A 17,151-nucleotide genomic window follows, 5' to 3' on the forward strand; every position below is an offset into this window, starting at 1 on the left:
GTGTGTGAGTGAGGTGTGTGTGTGAGTGAGGTGGTGTGTGTGTGTGTGAGTGAGGTGGTGTGTGTGTGAGTGAGGTGGTGTGTGTGTGAGGTGGTGTGTGTGTGTGAGTGAGGTGGTGTGTGTGTGAGTGAGGTGGTGTGTGTGACAGTCTGAGTGAGGTGGTGTGTGTGTGAGTGAGGTGGTGTGTGTGAGTGAGGTGGTGTGTGTGAGTGAGTGAGGTGGTGTGTGTGTGGTGTGTGTGTGTGAGGTGGTGTGTGTGTGTGTTTAGAGAAAGACGAGGGCGGAGCTCAAGTCAACATCACCGCTTTATTGATAGACACAGTAAAGCATGTTATAATACAGTAGTAAGGCATATATTTGGTGGGATTTGATATGTTGTGAAACAAATGAGTTATTGAAAAGATGGACAATACAACTCCAGGGTTAGAAATGAATGACGCAGTGGATTAATGAATCAGTATCTTTGATCATGCTGCTATAAACATGGTGCAAAAACGAAACAAAAAGGTGTTGTCATGAAACTATAACAATCCTGAAGAATACCTTCAACTGTTTGGGTTTTAAATCAACATGGGAATATTGAATTGACTGTGATCTCACACTGATAACGCCCCCACACCAGGCAATTCCATAAAGGAACACACAACAAAACAAATGCATTATCACACAGGAGATCAACTCTAGTCTGTCCAGGATGGAGAACAGTAGTGCACCCTGGTCCAGTTTCCTCATTTCTCTGTCTTAATGAACCGCCGAGGACACTACAGTGTATGTATCTGAACACATTCAGATTGGAGGGAGTCATTCCATTTGAGAACATGGATGGATTCTTTAAGATGGCATCCAGCTACACTGAGGACACTACAGTGTATGTATCTGGAGGGACTCATTCCATTTCAGAACATGGATGGATTCTTTAAGATGGCATCCAGCTACACTGAGGACACTACAGTGTATGTATCTGGACGGACTCGTTCCATTTCAGAACATGGATGGATTCTTTTAGATGGCATCCAGCTACACTGAGGACACTACAGTGTATGTATCTGGAGGGAGTCATTCCATTTCAGAACATGGATGGATTCTTTAAGATGGCATCCAGCTACACTGAGGACACAACAGTGTATGTATCTGGAGGGACTCATTCCATTTCAGAACATGGATGGGTTCTTTAAGATGGCATCCAGCTACACTGAGGACACTACAGTGTATGTATCTGGAGGGACTCATTCCATTTCAGAACATGGATGGATTCTTTAAGATGGCATCCAGCTACACTGAGGACACTACAGTGTATGTATCTGGAGGGACTCGTTCCATTTCAGAACATGGATGGGTTCTTTAAGATGGCATCCAGCTACACTGAGGACACTACAGTGTATGTATCTGGAGGGAGTCATTCCATTTCAGAACATGGATGGATTCTTTAAGATGGCATCCAGCTACACTGAGGACACTACAGTGTATGTATCTGGAGGGACTCGTTCCATTTCAGAACATGGATGGATTCTTTTAGATGGCATCCAGCTACACTGAGGACACTACAGTGTATGTATCTGGAGGGAGTCATTCCATTTCAGAACATGGATGGATTCTTTAAGATGGCATCCAGCTACACTGAGGACACTACAGTGTATGTATCTGGAGGGACTCGTTCCATTTCAGAACATGGATGGATTCTTTAAGATGGCATCCAGCTACACTGAGGACACTACAGTGTATGTATCTGGAGGGACTCGTTCCATTTCAGAACATGGATGGATTCTTTAAGATGGCATCCAGCTACACTGAGGACACTACAGTGTATGTATCTGGAGGGACTCATTCCATTTCAGAACATGGATGGATTCTTTAAGATGGCATCCAGCTACACTGAGGACACTACAGTGTATGTATCTGGAGGGACTCATTCCATTTCAGAACATGGATGGATTCTTTACGATGGCATCCAGCTACAGTAGAATATTTTCTGCACCTTCCTAGGAAGGTGTGAAAAAGAATGTGAAAGTTGGGTTTTGACCAATTAAAATGAGGTAGAGCGTGCATTACTGGGGGTTCTAGAATCATACACTTGTATCTTAAAACACTCCCAATCACACTAGGAGAGAACTCAGATCAAATCAATAAAATCATCTCAGGATTACAAACAGCTGAAATGTCACACTGTACTGTAGCTCTATTTTAAATGGTATTAAATCTAAATTAAATTCCATAATCCTACAAAACCACTATGAATAGGTATTAAAACAACACTGTTACTTTCTTTCTGTCTGTGTTAAAGGCCCAATCCTTCATTTGAAAAAACAACAATAACGGCTGTTAATATCCCAGATTGGACCTTTCAGTCTGTGCTCTATGGCTCCTCGTGGTAGATTCAACACATAGCAGTGGACCAGAGCTGCGGTGAACGAGGCAAAGGGCATAGTATCATATGATGATCATCAAACAGACAGTACTGAAGAAAAAGATGACCTATGACCCTATGGATGGATGGATAGTTTGATAAACAACAAGAGGTGCATCAGCCCAAAGCAAAAGCTATAATGCAATGTGGAAAATAGATTACCTTCACACACACACACACACACACACACGTCACACACACACACACGTCACACACGCACACGTCACACACACACACGTCACACACACACACGTCACACACATCCTTGCGTACCAAGACACACACAAACGTGCATACACACACACAGTCAGTCTCTCTACGCTGAAAGGGTACAGGACGACTGCATTGCCTTTACAGTATATCATCTTTTGTTGTTATAATAAACATAGTTTTGTAATATAAAGCACCCTTATGTTTACAATCTTTCTTTTGGATACAAATGTTGTGAAATGTTCCATACAAAGAAATGGAAATACGTTCACCAGATTTACACATACTTTTTCTTTCTCTTATTTTTATTATACAATTGCATAGAAGTTTAAAAACCTGCCTTTTTGTTAATAAAACCATTTTCGATACTTTTAAGAAACGACTGAAATCTACAAGTTTTGTAATGCTGATCCTTCACAAAAATATATGTATATTTCTCTTTGTAAACGTGTCCGATCCAGTTGTTTTGACTAGAAAAGCATGCGGGGGAGGGGGTTGGTTGGGGAGTGGGTAAGGGGCGGGCCCTCGTCTTCCGCTACTCGCCACTCTGTTCGTCCGTCATCACGTTGACCAATGACTCCATGGCTCGACCCAGGTCGTCTGCCATGTGGAACAGACTGCCTACACTCAGTCCTGGAGACGAGGGACAGAAGGGACCGTCAGACAGACAAGTCACACACTCTCACCCAAATATTAAACACTCATCAATGCATATCTTAAAATACTAAAGTCAACAATCCCACCCCATCCCCTCAAACAAACACAAAATACACCAAGAAATATGAGAGATAGAGGAATAGGGAAGAGGAATGAAATAGAGAGAGGAGAGAAGAGGAGGGAGAACTGGCCAGGAGAGGAGGGTACAGTAGACGGGGCTGGTGACCCCACTGACCTCTCAATGGTTTCCCCTTCGTCCTCCTGGGTCACAGAAACAGAACAGGGAAGAAGGAAATAAAGAGAAAGGAGGGAACAATCAGAGGACTGAGAGGAAAAGGGGCCATGTACTTCAAGAGGTCAGTCAAAGTGTAGAATTAATAACAGTGCTCAAGATATGCCACTGAGGCTGATCCTACTGGTTAGATCAATAGGAGAATGACCCTCCTGGACTGTAGGTCTAACATGAGGTGATTTGTGCATCTATGGAAATTGCTTGAGTGAGTAGGATGTCCGTGTGTGTGCGTGTTTATGTGTGTGTCTATGTGTGTGCATCCTACCTTGGCTGTGGGGGAAGGAGTTGTTTAGCTGCTCCATCACCTCCTCTAGCCCCAATGCATCTTGGGACGGACTCGACAGCTCATCGTCACCTACAGCAAAGAAAATGATTCCAACCAGTCGTCTTCAGGTTAGTACAATGACTTCATAGGAAACTTATTTTTAAAACCAGTACAGCGTCAACCGGACCAGAGTGTCCCAACATATGACCTAACACTGTAGCAACCAGTCTGGTCCACTGGGCTCATAGCTGGTGATGTTGTGCTGAGTGGAGTTCCAGTCTCACCCATGGTCTCTGTAGTCTGGCTGCCTGCTACACGCATCAGAGGCAGACTGGTGTCAGAGCGCTGGGACGAGGTGGAGGGAGAGGACAGGGCTGTACCGTTCACCTTGGAGTCAGTCTGGAGACAGACACAGGCATTATCCCACACACTCATCAGTCTGGAGACAGACACATGCATTATCCCACACACTCATCAGTCTGGAGACAGACACAGGCATTATCCCACACACTCATCAGTCTGGAGACAGACACAGGCATTATCCCACACACTCATCAGTCTGGAGATAGACACAGGCATTATTCCACACACTCATCAGTCTGGAGACAGACACAGGCATTATCCCACACACTCATCAGTCTGGAGACAGACACAGGCATTATCCCACACACTCATCAGTCTGGAGACAGACACAGGCATTATCCCACACACTCATCAGTCTGGAGATATACACAGGCATTATCCCACACACTCATCAGTCTGGAGACACACAGGCATTATCCCACACACTCATCAGTCTGGAGACAGACACATGCATTATTCTACACACTCATCAGTCTGGAGACAGACACAGGCATTATCCCACACACTCATCAGTCTGGAGACAGACACAGGCATTATCCCACACACTCATCAGTCTGGAGACAGACACAGGCATTATTCCACACACTCATCAGTCTGGAGATAGACACAGGCATTATCCCACACACTCATCAGTCTGGAGACAGACACAGGCATTATCCCACACACTCATCAGTCTGGAGACAGACACAGGCATTATCCCACACACGCATCAGTCTGGAGACAGACAGGCATTATCCCACACGCTCATCAGTCTGGAGACAGACAGGCATTATCCCACACACTCATCAGTCTGGAGACAGACACAGTATATATACAAAAGTATGTGGACATGTATAAAATCGAGCACACAGCCATGCAATCTCCATAGCCAAACAGTGGCAGTAGAATGGCCTTCCTGAAGAGCTCAGTGACTTTCAACGTGGCACCGTCATAGAATGCCACCTTTCCAACAAGTCAGTTTGTCAAATTTCTGCCCACCTAGATCTGCCCCCGGTCAACTGTAAGTGCTGTTATTGTGAAGTGTAAACGTCTAGGAGCAACAACAGCTCAGCCGCGAATTAGTAGACCACACAAGCTCACAGAACGGGATCGCCGAGTGCTGAAGCGCTTAGCGTGTAAAAATCATCTGTCCTCGGTTGCAACACTCACTACCAAGTTCCAGCACAAGAACTGTTCGTCGGGAGCTTCATGAAATGGGTTTCCATGGCCAAGCAGCCGCACACAAGCCTAAGATCACCATGCGCAATGCCAAGCGTTGGCTGGAGTGGTGTAAAGCTCGCCGCCACTGGACTCTGGAGCAGTGGAAACATGTTCTCTGGACTGATGAATCAAGCTTCACCAGCTGGCAGTCTGACGGACAAATCTGGGTGTGGTGGCTGCCAGGAGAACACTACCTGCCCCAATGCATAGTGCCAACTGTAAAGCTTGCTGGAGGAGGAATAATGGTCTGGGACTGTTTTTCATGGTTCGGGCTACGCCCCTTCCAGTGAAGGAACAGCATGCAATGACATTCTAGACGATTCTGTGCTTCCAACGTTGTGGAGAAGGCCCTTTCCTGTTTCAGAATGACAATGCCCCCATGCACAAAGCCTAATCGCCCAACATCAGTGCCCGACCTCACTAATGCTCTTGTGTCTGAATGGAGGCAAGTCCCCGCAGAAATGTTCCAACATCTAGTGGAAAACCTTCCCAGAGGAGTGGAGGATGTTATAGCAGCAAAGGGGGGGCCAACTCCATATTAATTGCCATGATTTTGGAATGAGATGTTCAACGAGCAGGTGTCCACATACTTTTGGTCATGTAGGATAGATGGATAGATAGATAGAGAGACAGACAGAGTCATTATAACTGGTTTTGGACTGTGTGCTTTCTGTATACTGTGTGTGTGTGTGTGTACAGTGTGTGTATAGTGTGTGTATAGTGTGTGTGTGTGTGTGTGTGTGTACAGTGTGTGTATAGTGTGTGTGTGTGTGTACTGTGTGTGTATTGTGTGTGTGTGTGTATAGTGTGTGTGTGTGTGTGTACAGTGTGTGTATAGTGTGTGTATAGTGTGTGTACAGTGTGTGTATAGTGTGTGTATAGTGTGTGTGTGTGTGTGTGTACAGTGTGTGTTTCAGGACCTGTTCCAGTAGCTGTCTGAGCCGGTGTAGCTGTGACTCCAGTTGTTTGTTATGGTCCTCCAGGATCTGCATGCGAGCCTCCAGCCGTCCTTTGTGCTGCCTCAGCAGTTTGGCCTCAGCGATCAGCTCGGCGTCCCGTGGGCTCTGGGGCGAAGCGGGCAGCATCTCCGGGGGCGAGGGGAGTGGGGACAGACCCTTGTGGTCGTGGGCCTTCTTCAACTTGTCATACTCCGCCTGTAGCTTCCTGAGAGGGAGCGGACAGAGGTTAAGAGTGTTGGGCCAGTAACCGAAAGGTCACTGGTTTGAATCCCCGAGCCGTCTAGGTGAAAAATCTGTTGATTTGCCCTTGAGCAAGGCACTTGACTGACATGTACACAATGGGACTCAGCTCTAGCCTGAAATCCAGAACCTGTTTCCTAACATTCCACTCCGTGATATGCCAAGGAGTTGAATATTAACTCAAACAGACTGGTACCCAGGCTAACTCAGCTCAGTCTAGTCAATTAATCCCTCAATCAAATGATTTTGTATCTGTTTTACAACAACAGTCACACAGTGCTTTACAGTAACCTGGCCTAGATCCAAAAACCTCACTATCAACTCAGTTTCCACTAGTTACCACAGCCACAAAGTCAGAATTGGCTATAAAATCGTCAAATTTCATGACAACAAAAATGACCTTTTAGGTTTTAATTTAAGGTTAGGCATAAGGTTAGCAGTGTGGTTAGGGTTGAGGCTAGGTTTAAAATGATATATATTTTTTTAAATAGGTGGGGTTTATGACTTTGTGGCTGTGGTAACTAGTGACGAACTCTCAACCCACAAGACAACCGTAAACTGACTGTCTGACACAACTGTAGAATCGTCTGGATCCAACATGGACGTTCGATGGAGAAGCTTGTCTATATCAGTTTGTCTGTGTTGGGATCAGTTGGTATGAACGTGTCACACTGTTCCCCTCACCTGTTGTCTGACTCCAGGTCGTTGAGCACCCTCTCCAGCTCCCCCTTCTCCTCACTCTCCATGGAGATGAGGATCTGGGCGGGGCTGCGTGGCTGGCTGAGGGGAGAGCCCTGGTTCAGACTCTGACAGTAGTGCTGAATCAACAGGTGTTCATCATCACTACAGTGATAGAAGGAGGGAGGGAGATGGAGAGGGGGGGGGGACATACACACAGAGAGAGGTTGCTATTAGCTGACAGTCACACCTAACAGCCTCACAACGGCCAGCCAGTCAACTAACAACATTCATTTTCAGTTCCACAAAGACAGAGCGAGAGAGACAGAGTGGAGACAACCAGTTATAAATTGACACATTTAACACAGATTGTTGTTCAGTATTCAATTATATTTGATTCCATTCAATGTTCAATGATCCACTCTGACAAATACATATCCTTTGAGATGTAGACCTGTTGGCTGGGGGGTGGGGCTAAAGTTGTGATATCATTAACCTGTTGGCTTGGGGGTTGGGCTAAAGTTATAATTTACCTGTTGGCTTGGGGGTTGGGCTAAAGTTATAATTTACCTGTTGGCTTGGGGGTTGGGCTAAAGTTGTGATGTCATTAACCTGTTGGCTTGGGGGTTGGGCTAAAGTTGTGATGTCATTAACCTGTTGGCTTGGGGGTTGGGCTAAAGTTGTGATGTCATTAACCTGTTGGCTTGGGGGTAGGGTTAAAGTTGTGATGTCATTAACCTGTTGGCTTGGGGGTAGGGTTAAAGTTATAATTAACCTGTTGGCTTGGAGGTAGGGTTAAAGTTATAATTAACCTGTTGGCTTGGGGGTAGGGTTAACGTTATAATTAACCTGTTGGCTTGGGGGTAGGGCTAAAGTTGTGATGTCATTAACCTGTTGGCTTGGGGGTAGGGTTAAAGTTATAATTAACCTGTTGGCTTGGGGGTAGGGTTAACGTTATAATTAACCTGTTGGCTTGGGGGTAGGGCTAAAGTTGTGATGTCATTAACCTGTTGGCTTGGGGGTAGGGTTAAAGTTATAATTAACCTGTTGGCTTGGGGGTAGGGTTAACGTTATAATTAACCTGTTGGCTTGGGGGTAGGGTTAAAGTTGTGATATCATTAACCTGTTGGCTTGGGGGGTAGGGCTAAAGTTGTGATGTCATTAACCTGTTGGCTTGGGGGTTGGGTTAAAGTTGTGATATCATTAACCTGTTGGCTTGGGGGTAGGGCTAAAGTTGTGATATCATTAACCTGTTGGCTTGGGGGTAGGGTTAAAGTTGTGATATCATTAACCTGTTGGCTTGGGGGTAGGGTTAAAGTTGTGATATCATTCTGGCTGTTGGCTTGGGGGTAGGGTTAAAGTTGTGATATCATTAACCTGTTGGCTTGGGGGATGGGTTAAAGTTGTGATATCATTAACCTGTTGGCTTGGGGGGTAGGGTTAAAGTTGTGATATCATTAACCTGTTGGCTTGGGGATAGGGTTAAAGTTGTGATATCATTAACCTGTTGGCTGGGGGTAGGGTTAAAGTTGTGATATCATTAACCTGTTGGCTTGGGGGTTGGGTTAAAGTTGTGATATCATTAACCTGTTGGCTTGGGGGTTGGGTTAAAGTTGTGATATCATTAACCTGTTGGCTTGGGGGGTAGGGTTAAAGTTGTGATATCATTAACCTGTTGGCTGGGGGTAGGGTTAAAGTTGTGATATCATTAACCTGTTGGCTGGGGGGTAGGGTTAACGTTATAATTAACCTGTTGGCTTGGGGGTAGGGTTAAAGTTGTGATATCATTAACCTGTTGGCTTGGGGGTAGGGTTAACGTTATAATTAACCTGTTGGCTTGGGGGTAGGGTTAAAGTTATAATTTACCTGTTGGCTTGGGGATAGGGTTAAAGTTGTGATATCATTAACCTGTTGGCTTGGGGGTAGGGTTAAAGTTGTGATATCATTAACCTGTTGGCTTGGGGGTAGGGTTAAAGTTGTGATATCATTAACCTGTTGGCTTGGGGGTAGGGTTAAAGTTATAATTAACCTGTTGGCTTGGGGGTAGGGTTAAAGTTGTGATATCATTAACCTGTTGGCTTGGGGGTAGGGTTAAAGTTGTGATATCATTAACCTGTTGGCTTGGGGGTAGGGTTAAAGTTATAATTAACCTGTTGGCTTGGGGGTAGGGTTAAAGTTGTGATATCATTAACCTGTTGGCTTGGGGGTAGGGTTAAAGTTATAATTAACCTGTTGGCTTGGGGGTAGGGTTAAAGTTGTGATATCATTAACCTGTTGGCTTGGGGGTAGGGTTAAAGTTGTGATATCATTAACCTGTTGGCTTGGGGGTAGGGTTAAAGTTGTGATATAATTAACCTGTTGGCTTGGGGGTAGGGTTAAAGTTGTGATATAATTAACCTGTTGGCTTGGGGGATGGGTTAAAGTTGTGATATCATTAACCTGTTGGCTTGGGGGTAGGGTTAAAGTTATAATTAACCTGTTGGCTTGGGGGTAGGGTTAAAGTTATAATTAACCTGTTGGCTTGGGGGTAGGGTTAAAGTTATAATTAACCTGTTGGCTTGGGGGTAGGGTTAAAGTTATAATTAACCTGTTGGCTTGGGGGTAGGGTTAAAGTTGTGATATCATTAACCTGTTGGCTTGGGGGTAGGGTTAAAGTTGTGATATCATTCTGGCTGTTGGCTTGGGGGTAGGGTTAAAGTTGTGATATCATTAACCTGTTGGCTTGGGGGTAGGGTTAAAGTTATAATTAACCTGTTGGCTTGGGGGTAGGGTTAAAGTTGTGATATCATTAACCTGTTGGCTTGGGGGTAGGGTTAAAGTTGTGATATCATTAACCTGTTGGCTTGGGGGTAGGGTTAAAGTTGTGATATCATTAACCTGTTGGCTTGGGGGTTGGGTTAAAGTTGTGATATCATTCTGGCTGTTGGCTTGGGGGTAGGGTTAAAGTTGTGATATCATTAACCTGTTGGCTTGGGGGTAGGGTTAAAGGACTTATCAAATATATGTTAAGAGAGCTGTCTTGTGCATAGACAGGGATTGGAGGAGATTTATGAAAGTAGCCAATGATAGAAGAACATCCACAGATGATTCTCTATAGTTCACTGATAAAAGCCTGACAGGACAACATTGTATTTGGATTGTTCCCTATAGATGGTCTGTAGATGGTCAGTAGATGGTCTGTAGATGGTCTGTAGATGGTCTGTAGATGGTCTATAGAGGGTCAGTAGATGGTCTATAGATGGTCTGTAGATGGTCTGTAGATGGTCTGTAGATGGTCAATAGATGGTCTGTAGATGGTCTGTAGATGGTCTGTAGATGGTCAATAGATGGTCTGTAGATGGTCTGTAGATGGTCTGTAGATGGTCTGTAGATGGTCTATAGATGGTCTGTAGATGGTCTGTAGATGGTCTGTAGATGGTCAGTAGATGGTCTGTAGATGGTCAATAGATGGTCAATAGATGGTCTGTAGATGGTCTGTAGATGGTCTGTAGATGGTCTGTAGATGGTCTGTAGATGGTCTGTAGATGGTCTATAGATGGTCTGTAGATGGTCTGTAGATGGTCTGTAGATGGTCAGTAGATGGTCTGTAGATGGTCAATAGATGGTCAATAGATGGTCTGTAGATGGTCAATAGATGGTCTGTAGATGGTCTGTAGATGGTCAATAGTTGGTCTGTAGATGGTCAATAGATGGTCTGTAGATGGTCTGTAGATGGTCTATAGATGGTCTATAGATGGTCAGTAGATGGTCTGTAGATGGTCTATAGATGGTCTGTAGATGGTCAATAGATGGTCAGTAGATGGTCTGTAGATGGTCAATAGTTGGTCTGTAGATGGTCTGTAGATGGTCTGTAGATGGTCAGTAGATGGTCAGTAGATGGTCTGTAGATGGTCTGTAGATGGTCAGTAGATGGTCTGTAGATGGTCTGTAGATGGTCAATAGATGGTCAGTAGATGGTCAATAGATGGTCAGTAGATGGTCAGTAGATGGTCTGTAGATGGTCTGTAGATGGTCTGTAGATGGTCAATAGATGGTCAGTAGATGGTCAATAGATGGTCAGTAGATGGTCTGTAGATGGTCTGTAGATGGTCTGTAGATGGTCAATAGATGGTCTGTAGATGGTCAATAGATGGTCAGTAGATGGTCAATAGATGGTCTGTAGATGGTCAATAGATGGTCTGTATATGGTCAATAGATGGTCTGTAGATGGTCAATAGATGGTCTGTCGACGGTCAATAGATGGTCTGTAGATGGTCAATAGATGGTCTGTAGATGGTCAATAGATGGTCTATAGCTGGTCTATAGATGGTCTATAGATGGTCTGTAGCAATAGATGGTCTATAGATGGTCTATAACTATAAATGGTCTATAGATGGTCTGTAGATGGTCTATAACTATAGATGGTCTATAGATGGTCTATAACTATAAATGGTCAATAGATGGTCTATAGATGGTCTATAACTATAGATGGTCTATAGAGGGTCTGTAGATGGTCTATAACTATAGATGGTCTATAACTATAGATGGTCTATAGATGGTCTATAGAGGGTCTATAGAGGGTCTATAGATGGTCTATAACTATAGATGGTCTATAGATGGTCTATAGATGGTCTATAATTATAGATGGTCCATAGATGGTCTATAACTATAGATGGTCTATAACTATAGATGGTCCATAGATGGTCTATAGAAGGTCTATAACTATAGATGGTATATAACTATAGATGGTCTATAGAGGGTCTGTAGATGGTCTATAACTACAGATGGTCTATAGATGGTCTATAGATGGTCTATAACTATAGATGGTCTATAGATGGTCTATAGAAGGTCTATAACTATAGATGGTCTATAACTATAGATGGTCTATAGATGGTCTATAACTATAGATGGTCTATAGAGGGTCTGTAGATGGTCTATAACTACAGATGGTCTATAGATGGTCTATAGATGGTCTATAACTATAGATGGTCTATAGATGGTCTATAACTATAGATGGTCTATAGAAGGTCTATAGATGGTCTATAGAAGGTCTATAGATGGTCTATAGAAGGTCTATAGATGGTCTATAACTATAGATGGTCTATAGATGGTCTATAACTATAGATGGTCTATAGAAGGTCTATAGATGGTCTATAGAAGGTCTATAGAAGGTCTATAGATGGTCTATAGAAGGTCTATAGATGGTCTATAGAAGGTCTATAGATGGTCTATAGAAGGTCTATAGAAGGTCTATAGAAGGTCTATAGATGGTCTATAACTATAGAAGGTCTATAGATGGTCTATAGATGGTCTATAGATGGTCTATAGATGGTCTATAACTATAGATGGTCTATAACTATAGATGGTCTATAGAAGGTCTATAGATGGTCTATAGATGGTCTATAGATGGTCTATAGATGGTCTATAGAAGGTCTATAGATGGTCTATAGATGGTCTATAGAAGGTCTATAGATGGTCTATAGATGGTCTATAACTATAGAAGGTCTATAGAAGGTCTATAGATGGTCTATAGATGGTCTATAACTATAGAAGGTCTATAGAAGGTCTATAGATGGTCTATAGATGGTCTATAACTATAGAAGGTCTATAACTATAGATGGTCTATAACTATAGAAGGTCTATAGATGGTCTATAACTATAGAAGGTCTATAGATGGTCTATAGATGGTCAAACTGCAACTTTGTTGATATTCAACAGCGTGTTCGATGAACAGTTTGTGTGATAGTTAGTTGAGCATTTCAAATCTTCAGCGTGCTCAGTTTAGTGGAGAGTTAAATTAACCTTTAAAAACCATCCGTAGGAGACTCCAAGTGTTCCTCATGACTGCTCTAGACAGAACCCACCTCACAGAGACAACACAGCTTCATACCTAACCCACTGAGCCAATTCACAAAGCAAGCCAATCAACGACAGGATTGAAAGAGGAAGGGGTGGACTCACATGCTCTCATTGGGTGAGATACTGTCATTCAGATAAGATCCATTACGGTTCTCCATTTCAGCTAACCTGTGGGGGGAGACACATTCATTTCAGTGGTCACATTCCACTCATTTCACTACTATTAGTACAGAATGAGCAGCACTGTCCAGGGCAATTCAGTGGTAGACCCTGGACTCTGGGCTGAATACCATCTCTATTGTTCCAGGACAATTCAGTGGTAGACCCTGGACTGAATAACATCTCTATTGTTCCAGGACAATTCAGTGGTAGACCCTGGGCTGAATACCATCTCTATTGTTCCAGGGCAATTCAGTGGTAGACCCTGGACTCTGGGCTGAATACCATCTCTATTGTTCCAGGACAATTCAGTGGTAGACTCTGGGCTGAATACCATCTCTATTGTTCCAGGACAATTCAGTGGTAGACCCTGGACTCTGGGCTGAATACCATCTCTATTGTTCCAGGACAATTAGGTGGTAGACTCTGGGCTGAATACCATCTCTATTGTTCCAGGGCAATTCAGTGGTAGACCCTGGACTCTGGGCTGAATACCATCTCTATTGTTCCAGGACAATTCAATGGTAGACCCTGGACTCTGGGCTGAATACCATCTCTATTGTTCCAGGGCAATTCAGTGGTAGACTCTGGGCTGAATACCATCTCTATTGTTCCAGGACAATTCAGTGGTAGACCCTGGACTCTGGGCTGAATACCATCTCTATTGTTCCAGGGCAATTCAGTGGTAGACTCTGGGCTGAATACCATCTCTATTGTTCCAGGGCAATTCAGTGGTAGACCCTGGACTCTGGGCTGAATACCATCTCTATTGTTCCAGGGCAATTCAGTGGTAGACTCTGGGCTGAATACCATCTCTATTGTTCCAGGGCAATTCAGTGGTAGACCCTGGACTCTGGGCTGAATACCATCTCTATTGTTCCAGGGCAATTCAGTGGTAGACCCTGGACTCTGGGCTGAATACCATCTCTATTGTTCCAGGACAATTCAGTGGTAGACTCTGGACTCTGGGCTGAATACCATCTCTATTGTTCCAGGACAATTCAGTGGTAGACTCTGGACTCTGGGCTGAATACCATCTCTATTGTTCCAGGACAATTCAGTGGTAGACCCTGGACTCTGGACTGAATACCATCTCTATTGTTCCAGGGCAATTCAGTGGTAGACTCTGGACTCTGGGCTGAATACCATCTCTATTGTTCCAGGACAATTCAGTGGTAGACCCTGGACTCTGGGCTGAATACCATCTCTATTGTTCCAGGGCAATTCAGTGGTAGACCCTGGACTCTGGGCTGAATACCATCTCTATTGTTCCAGGACAATTCAGTGGTAGACTCTGGACTCTGGGCTGAATACCATCTCTATTGTTCCAGGGCAATTCAATGGTAGACCCTGGACTCTGGGCTGAATACCATCTCTATTGTTCCAGGGCAATTCAATGGTAGACCCTGGACTCTGGGCTGAATACCATCTCTATTGTTCCAGGGCAATTCAATGGTAGACCCTGGGCTGAATACCATCTCTATTGTTCCAGGACAATTAGGTGGTAGACTTTGGGCTGAATACCATCTCTATTGTTCCAGGACAATTCAGTGGTAGACCCTGGACTCTGGGCTGAATACCATCTCTATTGTTCCAGGACAATTCAGTGGTAGACCCTGGGCTGAATACCATCTCTATTGTTCCAGGGCAATTCAGTGGTAGACCCTGGACTCTGGGCTGAATACCATCTCTATTGTTCCAGGACAAATCAGTGGTAGACCCTGGACTCTGGGCTGAATACCATCTCTATTGTTCCAGGGCAATTCAGTGGTAGACCCTGGACCTTGGGATGAATACCATGGTACAAGCCTCAGGTAAACGGTTACAGAGTAAAGATTCACTAGTTTAGTAAACAAGGGGGAGAAAAACCTCTACTGAAGGTGGAATCAGCATTACACGATAATGCCTGTTAGTATCTGGTTGAAACTAGGTCTAAAGTTCAACATTCAGTGAGTGAGTCTATACTCCTGGACACAGTAACTCTACAGTCAATCAGTAGCTGAGAGATTAGAGTCTAACTACGTAAATACAGGTGGGTCTTTATCTTACCGGCTGGCGTAATGCTCGATGCGTGAATGTGTGTCGTCATGGGAAAGCTGGGGGGAGGATGCAGGCCTACAGACAGGAGAGAGAGAGAGGAGAGGAAGAGAACGAAAGAGAAAGACACAGAGGGAATAAAACCTAAAGATGTCAGCTGTTGTGATCCAGACAACACACGCTTCAACAGGTCCACTAGACAGTGTCATGTCAATATGAACCACAGAGCTCTATATAGCCCCCAGCACCCACAGTACAGTGCAGAGACAGGATGAGTTATAACATGATATAGACTACAGTACAGTAACAGGATGAGTTATAACATGATATAGACTACAGCACAGTGACATGATGAGTTATAACATCATATAGACTACAGGATGAGTTATAACATGATATAGACTACAGTAACAGGATTAGTTATAACATGATATAGACTACAGTAACAGGATGAGTTATAACATGATATAGACTACAGTACAGTGACAGGATGAGTTATAACATGATATAGACTACAGTACAGAGACAGGATGAGTTATAACATCATATAGACTACAGTACAGTAACAGGATGAGTTATAACATGATATAGACTACAGTACAGAGACAGGATGAGTTATAACATGATATAGACTACAGTACAGAGACAGGATGAGTTATAACATGATATAGACTACATACAGTACAGTAACAGGATGAGTTATAACATGATATAGACTACAGTACAGTGACACAGTAACAGGATGAGTTATAACATGATATAGACTACAGGATGAGTTATAACATGATATAGACTACAGTACAGTAACAGGGTGAGTTATAACATGATATAGACTACAGTACAGAGACAGGATGAGTTATAACATGATATAGACTACAGTACAGTAACAGGATGAGTTATAACATGATATAGACTACAGTACAGTGACACAGTAACAGGATGAGTTATAACATGTTATAGACTACAGTAACAGGATGAGTTATAACATGACATAGACTACAGGATGAGTTATAACATGATATAGACTACAGTACAGTAACAGGATGAGTTATAACATGATATAGACTACAGTACAGTGACAGGATGAGTTATAACATGATATAGACTACAGTACAGTGACAGGATGAGTTATAACATGATATAGACTACAGTACAGTGACACAGTAACAGGATGAGTTATAACATGATATAGACTACAGTAACAGGATGAGTTATAACATGATATAAACTACAGTACAGTAACAGGATGAGTTATAACATGATATAAACTAAAGTACAGAGACAGGATGAGTTATAACATCATATAGACTACAGTAACAGGATGAGTTATAACATGATATAAACTACAGTACAGTGACAGGATGAGTTATAACATCATACAGACTACAGGATGAGTTATAACCTGATATAGACTACAGTACAGAGACAGGATGAGTTATAACATGATATAGACTACAGTACAGAGACAGGATGAGTTATAACATCATACAGACTACAGTAACAGGATGAGTTATAACATGATATAGACTACAGTACAGTAACAGGATGAGTTATAACCTGATATAGACAACAGGATGAGTTATAACATGATATAGACTACAGGATGAATTATAACATGATATAGACTACAGTACTTTGTATGACAGATAACATGTGGATGAGTGTTGTGTTGTGCTGGTTTAATGGCTGCAGCAGACACAGGAAACATGAACACTGACAGACACTGGCAGCCACATAAAATAACTGTAACTAACAGGCAGTACTGAGTGTGTGTGTGTGTGTGTGTGTGTGTGTGTGTGTGTGTATGTATGTGTGTGTGTATGTATGTACGTGTGTGTGTGTGTGTGTG

General features: G+C 43.3%; 1 protein-coding gene across 1 annotated transcript in view; it reads right to left on the reverse strand.

Moving 5' to 3' along the window:
• Positions 1 to 295: 295 nt before the first annotated feature.
• dmd (dystrophin) overlaps positions 296 to 17,151 on the reverse strand; it is a 462,454-nt gene continuing 445,598 nt past the window's right edge. Inside the window, exons 87-93 of the mRNA XM_090209468.1 lie at positions 15,315 to 15,380; positions 13,209 to 13,274; positions 7,275 to 7,433; positions 6,312 to 6,555; positions 4,113 to 4,227; positions 3,829 to 3,918; positions 296 to 3,247 (exon numbers count right to left, since the gene is read on the reverse strand). Of these exons, the coding sequence (XP_090065594.1) occupies positions 3,150 to 3,247; positions 3,829 to 3,918; positions 4,113 to 4,227; positions 6,312 to 6,555; positions 7,275 to 7,433; positions 13,209 to 13,274; positions 15,315 to 15,380 (838 nt within the window). The 3' untranslated portion in view covers positions 296 to 3,149. The remainder of the gene's footprint in view (positions 3,248 to 3,828; positions 3,919 to 4,112; positions 4,228 to 6,311; positions 6,556 to 7,274; positions 7,434 to 13,208; positions 13,275 to 15,314; positions 15,381 to 17,151) is intronic.

The sequence above is a fragment of the Oncorhynchus mykiss genome, chromosome 18, assembly GCF_057628025.1.
Source record: "Oncorhynchus mykiss isolate SJ-2025 chromosome 18, ASM5762802v1, whole genome shotgun sequence".
In the NCBI taxonomy this organism is placed as follows: domain Eukaryota; kingdom Metazoa; phylum Chordata; class Actinopteri; order Salmoniformes; family Salmonidae; genus Oncorhynchus; species Oncorhynchus mykiss.